Source organism: Pollicipes pollicipes, unplaced genomic scaffold (assembly GCF_011947565.3).
Source record: "Pollicipes pollicipes isolate AB1234 unplaced genomic scaffold, Ppol_2.1 Scaffold_4295;HRSCAF=5057_pilon_pilon_pilon, whole genome shotgun sequence".
Taxonomy (NCBI): domain Eukaryota; kingdom Metazoa; phylum Arthropoda; class Thecostraca; order Pollicipedomorpha; family Pollicipedidae; genus Pollicipes; species Pollicipes pollicipes.
The window spans coordinates 18392758-18401507 of NW_023596461.1; the positions used below are offsets into that span (position 1 = coordinate 18392758).

Consider the following 8750-nt stretch of genomic DNA (forward strand, 5'->3'; position numbering starts at 1 on the left):
AGCTGATGGCTGGTGCGGGTGAGCTGATCTGGTGAGCTGGTCGGCCGCCGAGCCTCGGACCACCGCCTGGCTCCGCTACCCCTCGGACCACCGTCTGGCTCGGCTGCCCCTCGGACCACCGCCTGGCTTGGCCGCCTAGCCTCGGACCACCGCCTGGCTTGGCCGCCGGGCCTCTGACCGCCGCCTGGCTCGACTTACTTTCCGGCGTAAGCCCATGCATGGGGCGGCGGTGGCGGCGACTCACCGTTCCTGCGCGGCACCTGCAGCCGGCCGTGCCTGGTGAAGGGCATCCAGACCTGCGGCCGGCGCGCCAGCAGCTCGCGCAGCTGGGCGCGGCGCGCCTTCACCTCGGCCTGCAGTCGGCGCTCGGCGTCCTCGTCCCGCTCCGGTCTGCGGCGTCAGGCGCCGTCAGCGGCCGGCCGGCCAGCCAGTCAGCCGGCGGGCGGGCACCACCTCGCCCGCTGGCACCGCCAGAAGAACGGCACAGGCAAGCAAAGCATCCCACACACTAGGACAGGGGCACCACCTCACCCACCCGTATTGCCAGAAGAACGATACAGGCGGGCATAGCATCCCACACACTAGGACAGGAGCACCACCTCACCCACCCGTACCGCCAGAAGAACGGCATAGGCGGGCCGAGTCCCACACTCGGACAAGGGGAGCGACAACAGGCACTGACGCCACCCAGCGGTGACGGACCGGGCGCACCCAGAGATCGGTCGACAGCATGCACGCCATTCAAATATTCTTGTAGACAATGCCTAACGAAAGCAGGCAGACAGGGGGAGCATCCTTCTGTCCAAATGGTTCCAGCTATGCCTGATAACGCCGCTACCTCCCCGGCCAGGCTGCAGCCGCCCGCGCGGCCGCCCCACTCCCTCCCCGGCCCTGCTCCGCCGCCCGCCCGCTCCCTCCCGGCCCGGCTGCCGCCGCCCGCGCGGCCGCCCCACCCCCTCCCCGGCCCGGCTCCCGCCGCCCACCCGCTCCCTCCCCGGCCCGGTTCCCCCCGCCCGCCCTGCTCCCTCCTCGGCCTCACAGCAGGTCTGTGTCCAGCTCGATGTCCATGTCCCGCGCGGCGCGCTCCTGCCAGCTGCGGCTGCCGGCGTCGCGCCGCTGCCGGTGCTCGGCCAGGTTGATGGCTCGCGCCAGCGTCACGTGCGCGTTCAGCGCGCGCAGCACGTCGCCGTCCACGCTGAATGGCGGCAGGTCGGCTGTCTGCGAGTGTGGAGCGCGGGTCAGAGGCGGCGGCGGCACCGGGGACCGGCAGGGGAGCAGGCACAACGAAAGGTGTGGAGGAGCTGTGTTGAAACAAGACGCCGGGCTTATACGGCGAGCAAGACTGGACCGGGCCAGGTCACGGCACGGGCATGTCACCGCGGGGAGGTTCGGCGCCGACCTGGTTCGGCCTGGTGGTAACAACACTGCCGAGTCCGTAACATCAGTCACATCGGACACCGACGGGACAACAGGATCACCGTGGGGGCAACGCAGCACGGTACTATGCCGATAACGAGCCTGACGCCGTCCAGGTCCGGACCAGGTACGCGCCGAAGACAGTGGTCTGGCTGGGGGAGGGAGGGGGGGGCTGGAGCACAGCTGACCTCTGACCGGGGGAAGACAGTGGCCTGGCTGGGGGGGGGGGGGGGGCGCCGCTAACCTCTGACCGGGGAAGGACAGTGGACTGGCCCTGGCTGGGGGGGGGGGGGGGGGGGGGAGGAGGAGGAGCACAGCTGACCTCTGACCAGGGGAAGACAGTGGCCTGGCTGGGGGGGGGGGGGGAGCGCCACTGACCTCTGACCGGACGAGGACGGCCTGGGCCGCTGGGCCAGGCCGTCCTCACAACAAACCACTGACCTCTGTGCAGCTGGCGAAGTAGCCTGCGGTAGGCGGCCATCTCTGCCGGCTCCACCAGCACCACGCTCAAGCCCTCGGCGCGCGCCCGCGCCGTCCGGCCGCTCCGGTGCACGTACGCCTGCCGCGTCAGGTCACGGTCACGGTCATGGCCACAGGCGAGCCAGCAGCTTCTTCTGGAAACTCGCCTCAAAGCACAAACACAGGAGGACCAAGAGGTTGAAAAACGAAAGGAAGTGATATATTCAACTAACCACGCGTTGCAGGACAATGCAGCTATAGCTACATTTAAAAGAGCGGCCAGCGATTGAATCACATAACTGTTCCGAATGCTTGAAAACCCCATACGTCCATTCAGCTTGCCTCCTGCGCTTGAATGCACCCAAAATCCACTGAGCCTGCGACACTAAACAGTAACTGGTTGGCACCGCCAACGCGACATGCACAAAACGCACCAAACCCGCACAGCACGGGGGAGGGGGGGTCTGGAGCCGATCCGACCGACTGCTGACGCCGGCCGGCGCCTCACGTACGTCGGTGGTGCGCGGCACCTGGTAGTGGATCACGTGTTGCACGCCCGGCACGTCCAGGCCGCGCGCCGCCACGTCCGTGGCCACGAGCAGCGCCGCCGGTCGTGCCTGGAAGCGCTGCAGGTTCTTGAGCCGCTGTCGCTGCTGCATGTTGGCGTGCAGCACCAGCGGCGCCATGTCCAGCAGCGTGAAGAGCCGACCCAGCCGGGTCACGCAGTCGATGCTGCGGTGGGGAGGGGGCACAGCGGGGTCAAGAGCTGAGCCAGCTGGGTAACGCAGTCGATGCTGCGGTGAGGAGGGGGCACAGCGGGTCAAGAGCTGAGCCAGCTGGGTGACGCAGTCGATGCTGCGGTGGGGAGGGGGCCCAGCGAGGCAGAGCTGACTTAGCCGGGTCACGCAGTCGATGCTGCGGTGGGGAGGGGGGGGGGGGGGGGGCACAGCGGAGTGAGGAGCCACCCCGGGAGTGTTGATAGCTATATAACTTGCGTAATTCGCGCGAAGTCGCAAAGGAATGCTAGGTGCATATGGAATCTGAAATCCCTCTCCTCTCCGCAGACAGTAAACGCCGAGTGGGATAAGATTACCTATGACATGACAATCGCATGACACCGTGTTAGTCATTGCGGCTTTACGACGCACCCAGAGGTTATATGGCGTCGCTTGTCTCTCAACACGGCAAAAACAGAGGACACTTTACCCAAATGCCGACGACACCCCTAGCGACATAGTTCCGTACCCCTTTCCAGGAGGAGGGGGGGGGGGGGGGGGGGGCTAGGTGCTGGCCGGGCCGCCATCGGCCGGGGCCCAGCATCTGCACCTCACCTGTTACAGAAGACCAGCGTCCGGCCCGGGTGCTGAAGGGCGAAGTAGTACAGCAGCTCGTCCTTCTCCGGGATCGAGCACGAGACGGCCATCTCGGTCAGAGAGGCGGCCGTTCCCAGGGCATGGGTGATGTCCACCACCTGGCATGTCAGGTCAGGTCAGGTCAGCATGGAGAGGCGGCCGTTCCCAGGCCACAGATAATGTCCACCACTCGGCATGTCAGGTCGGGTCAGGTCAGCATGGAGAGGCGGCCGTTCCTAGGTCACTGGTCATGTACACCACCTGACATGTCAGGTCAGGTCAGGTCAGCATGGATAGGCCAACCCCAGGTCACGGGCGATATACTGTTACCACTTGTGCGCATCATGATTCAATCAATGCTGTCACTCTGATGGCAGCTTGCACAGCCGGGAAAATTAACTATGGCAATCATAACACACAGGCGAGTGCGACCACTTACAGTCAAGCCATTCTAAGGGGCAGCGTGACTAGGTCTGCATCACTGTGTCTGCATCACTGGGTCTGCATCACTGTGTCTGCATGGCTGTGTCTGCATGGCTGTGCCTGCGTGACCGTGCGTGCGTGACCGTGCCGATGACCGTGTCTGCATGACTGTGTCTACGTGACCGTGGCGGTGACCGTGCCGACCTTTCTGTTGTTGGGCCGGATGCCGACCATGGAGGTGACGTGCTTCAGCTTCTGCTCGGGCGACAGCTTCTGCAGCTGCCGGAGGTCGCGCCACGTCGCCTCCTCGCCCAGTGTTAGCGTGGCCGAGAACACGAAGTTCTGCCGCTTCTCCGCCAGCTGGAACGGCACGCCCACCGGGTCACGGGCGGCTTCCACGGCACGCTGGCCAATCGAGAGAGTCTCAATACCGGGGTATCGTTTGGTGAGCCTCGTCGGCGAGCGGTCGGCAGGCTGGTGCTGCGGTGGACTCACGTCTTTGTCGGCGTTGATGCGCTCGAGAAGAAGGTGCAGCTGTTGGAAGTGGCCCTTCTCCAGCATGCGGTCTGTCTCGTCGACCACCAGGAACCTGCAGGAAATCAGAGTCGTTTCACTATGGTAGCCAAGGCGGCCTGGTCAGCAATGGTGTCACTTGGTACTGTCGGTTGTCTGTCTTTGGCGTTATTGGGAATCCCATGCCTCAGAACACTCAATTTCGCCATAGGAACACAGAGGAGCTCGTAATTCTACAAACAACCGCCCTCGCCCGACGACAGATTTTGGTTGAACGAATGTATTTACCAATTTGCTTGCGTAGTGCGTAGTGGTGTCACCGATTACAAGCACTCACGACAAGGCAAGTGGTCACCAAGCAAGAGCAGCGCCGCCTTCGTCGCGGGCCTTTGCATGCGAGCCCCGGGACCTCACTTGATGGGACACAGCACCGACTGCGAACCATGACCGGTGGCGTGGCCCCTCGCCAGAGCCAGCTCCGGCAGGGCCCCAGACTCCAGGGCAGACTGCGCGCCCCGGCACCGGCCAGCAGCCGTGGCGGTGGCGGCGGCGGTCGGCCGACGCACCTGAGGCGGCTCAGGGTCGAGAGGTACGGGTCGCCGGCCTCGACAAACTCCCAGAGCCGGCCCGGGGTGGCGACCACCACCTCCGGCCGGCGGGAGAGCAGCCGCTGCTGCTTCTGCTCCGACATCCCGCCCACCACCGTCACCACCTGATGGCATGAGGAGAACGGCCGGGGTTACACGGTGGTCACCCCCTGACGAGGAGACCGGCCGGGCTCACACTGCAGCCACAAACCACCTAACGATGACTGCGGCTAAAAAGCGTCACCCAGCCGCACGGTGCCACACCCCCGCGCGAGGACAGCGGCACCACAGCTGTGTGGCGGAGTACCAACGCTGTTGAAAGAGGCGACAAAATACAACAAACATGACGAGCTTACGAGCCGTGAACGTAATAAATGAGAAATGAAACGGAAGTTGTTAAGTTTTGAGTTCAGAATTCTGGTAACGTAATGACGATGTTTGAGACTGGCGTAATTGTACACCCCTAAATTACAATATGGGTAGGGGCGGTGGTAGTGTAGTGGTTAGCGCGTCTGCGTTAACCACTACGCGTCTGGGAAACCAGAGGTGCGGGGTTCGACTCCCCGCGGTGCCCGCCCTTCCTGCCAGGGTGAGAGGCAGGCGACGCGATATAGCCTCGGTAGCTGAGTGCGTCGTAAAGCCCCAATGACACGCACGCACGCACGCACGCACGCAATGGGTAAGAATAGCACAGCCAAAAAAGTGGTGTCGCGTAGAAATATGTAGTGCCCTATTGGCTAATGGTCCTACAAAAAAAAAAACAAAAAAAAAACGACGAGCTGAAAGCTGATGTCTAATACCGACCCCTCGACATCGCCCTCACTGCGCCGCTGAGCTGAAGGGGCAGTCACTGCTGGCGGGATGCCACTGACCTTGATTCCCGTGTACTTGGCCACGGCCACCATGTGGTTCTTGACCTGGATGGCCAGCTCGCGGGTAGGGGCCAGCACCAGCGCCTTCGGTCCAATCGGGCCGCTCGTTTTTAGACTGCCGTCATCACTACCGTCATCCCCAGCATCATCATCAGCTCCAGAGTCTGAAACAGCGCCAGCCACCAAACGCATCCTGTAAGGGTTAAGCAACAAGCATGCCAGTAAATGCATGCCATCGATGGTCTGATATTGCACGTCCTTGTCTCGCGTTTCTGCACGCGCGGTCCTTCGCATCGCATATTTTCGCGTTGCATTTCTATGAAAACGCAACGGTCACGATTCGTCACATGAAAGGGAAATAGATGCAAGACAAGTAAGACAAATAACTAAAAAAAAACGGAGAAAATGTGAAGCAAATAATCGTGTATTCCAAACTACAGGCACAAGAAATACGTACCTGTTTTCCGTATGTGGTTAATCTGCGGACTTTGCGTACGAAATTTTATGCATGTACGAAGGTTTCTGCATAAGGAATTACGATACGAGCACCTGTTAACACCGTTCTATGCCCGAGAAAACACGACGCAGATGTCTGCAATGAGAAAAAGACGGCACGAGGTATTGTCATGTAAAAGACAGAGGCTGAGGAGAGGCTAGCCAGTTTAAACACTCTATGGTCCCTCACTTTGTAGCCAACTCCAACAAGCCTGCAAAACTGCGTGGTTCCTGGTCCCAATCTACGGCAATGACAACCGCACGGGCAGCTCAGCCCCGGGCGGTACCTCTGGCCGTCAATGACCTTTCGCGTGCCTGCCCCGCTCTCCCGTGCTGGAACCGACCTGCGGCGTCGGCCATTCTCCGGCGCTCCATCAGCACACCGTGCAGCAGCGGCAGCGCGAAGGCCAGCGTCTTGCCGGAGCCGGTCTCGGCGGCGCCCACCAGGTCCATCCGGCCCCGGATGGCCGCCGGTAGGCACAGGCGCTGTCGGCGGGCGGACGCCCTGAGACCGAAGCCGGTACAGAGCGCGGGTGCATGGCCTCACAGGCCGGGGTCGGCTACCAGCCCGTGCTCGCGTGCATCAACACAGCGCACAACAGAACCAACGCGGACAGGACAAGCAGAACAAACGCGGACGGACACAACAAGCAGAACCAACGCTGACGGCCACAACAAGAAGAACCGACGCGAATGGCCACAAGTAGCGCCGACGTCCGCGGACGGCCACAGCAGGCAATCCCGCAGTTAGTCCCACAACTTGTATTTGTCGTAAAGAGGGCCACCCCAAGCCTGACTTGCATGTTGCAGTTTACAAGCCCTGCCATAGTAAAAAGGGAGATATTTCACGAGTGATAGTCATTTCTGCTGAAGGTTTCCCAGCGCCTTTCGCCAACACATCGTTGCAGTATTCAGAAGCTTAAGCAGCGGCCTCGCTCCGACATCTGACACCGGGTGCGCTGCTGGCGCAGGTGTGCCAGATCAGACAACAGCATGAGACGGCCGCCCCACCTGGATCTCGGTAGGCTGCTCGTAACCGAGGTCTGCCAGGCCGGCCAGCAGCACCGGCGGCACGTGCAGCACCTCCCAGTTGGAGACGTCCGTGTCACTGGCCGCGATCACTGCCGCCGGGTCGGCCTCAACAGCCGTCGACGTCGGCCCTGACGGCGCGCTCCGGGCCACCCTTCGCTTGCGCTTCTTCCTCGGTGGGGCAGGGAGCGAGGTCTCCTCTTGACCGTCATCTTCCTCGGCCACAGCGTCACGAACTCGCTTTTTGGACTTGAGTGTTTTCTTGGCAGAAGGTTTGACAGCTTTCTTGCATTGTTTGTTAGTTTTCAAGCTCTGGAAACATGCACCAACTGCTCAGGGAATATGAATTAGTGAGCTGGTTGACATGTTATCATGACTACGGCTTTGGGCCAGACACCTACCAACACTGGAACAAGTGAAGGGCAATTGGAACAGTATCATTTTAAAAGACTTACTATCAAAACAAAATCCAGTTATCTTCCCATACATACCTTGCTAATTGCAGTAGTTCCAGGAAGCTCTTCAAAAAGAGTTACTCCGCCAAAGTTATCCGCACCAGCCATGAAGTCGGCCAGAGAGACTGGCTTGGATGGCTTCCACATGGCTCACTTAGTAGTGACAGCTTTCAGATGTCTGAAAATGTTAAATGAACAGTGTACAGTAGCAGTGTTGGGCCAATAAAAACATATGCAGTGTTATTAATATGAAAACATTGGCAAATTCTGGGACATTGTCCCAGAATTTACCAATGTTTGCTTAACTACTCAGCCAATGAGACAGATGTTATCAACATCTGTCTCATTGGCTGAGTAAGTACGAGCATCTGTATTTAGGTGCTTGCTCTTTTATTTACCCTTGACATACATGGCCTGCAGCTGGTGTGGTGGTGGCAGCTTCACTAGAGGTCAGGTGATGTTGTAGAGGCATTGCAGTATGTTAAAATTTTGCCACCAAATTCTGCCACTGAACTAGAATTGTGTGATTGGATGGTTGGGCTCTGGGCTCACTTAATCACTGCTTAAGGTGAGTTCTAATCCTAGAAATCCATCCATCCAAAACAACAAATACCACAGTAAAATCAGCTTCACAGTCCTCACACATGCATAACAAGGAGAATATTGCTCTTTGAAATGCATTAAATATTGTTATTTCTCCTTTGTTCACAATGCAGCAGCTTTGATACGTAGTATCACTGTAATGTTCCCCTGAAGTCCCACAAATTGACTCAGATTTTTCCACACATCAAGGAAATGTTGAAACATAAATATGCCATGGCTGGCATGAGACACAAAATCACAAGAATCCAGAAAAGAGCCTGAAACTGTCCATATGGATAACAACATATGTGCATCAAGTTCCTGTGATAACACTATTCAGTAAAAATAAGTATCCACCTCTGCAACATCATGACATTAAGACAAATATGAACCCACTGGATGACTAAACCTCACACCAAGCTTTCACCTTATTCAAGCAAACCAAATTCAAACCCCAATTCACATGATTTGTCATCTTCATGTTACAATGATCAGTTCTACTTCTCTCTGCCTGATTGTTAGCAGCTCATCGGATGAGTTCCCTACAACACAATTTATCTGTATGGA

The 8750-nt window shown here is 58.9% G+C and overlaps 1 protein-coding gene across 1 annotated transcript in view; it reads right to left on the reverse strand.

Annotated features, from left to right (window-relative positions):
- Positions 1-1325: 1325 nt before the first annotated feature.
- The window catches only part of LOC119097254 (ATP-dependent RNA helicase DDX24), a 7726-nt gene continuing 301 nt past the window's right edge, over positions 1326-8750 (reverse strand). The window contains exons 2-12 of the mRNA XM_037220303.1: positions 7638-7779; positions 7129-7458; positions 6462-6603; positions 5623-5786; positions 4730-4875; positions 4146-4239; positions 3855-4010; positions 3207-3346; positions 2388-2607; positions 1858-1975; positions 1326-1342 (exon numbers count right to left, since the gene is read on the reverse strand). Of these exons, the coding sequence (XP_037076198.1) occupies positions 1326-1342; positions 1858-1975; positions 2388-2607; positions 3207-3346; positions 3855-4010; positions 4146-4239; positions 4730-4875; positions 5623-5786; positions 6462-6603; positions 7129-7458; positions 7638-7748 (1638 nt within the window). The 5' untranslated portion in view covers positions 7749-7779. The remainder of the gene's footprint in view (positions 1343-1857; positions 1976-2387; positions 2608-3206; positions 3347-3854; positions 4011-4145; positions 4240-4729; positions 4876-5622; positions 5787-6461; positions 6604-7128; positions 7459-7637; positions 7780-8750) is intronic.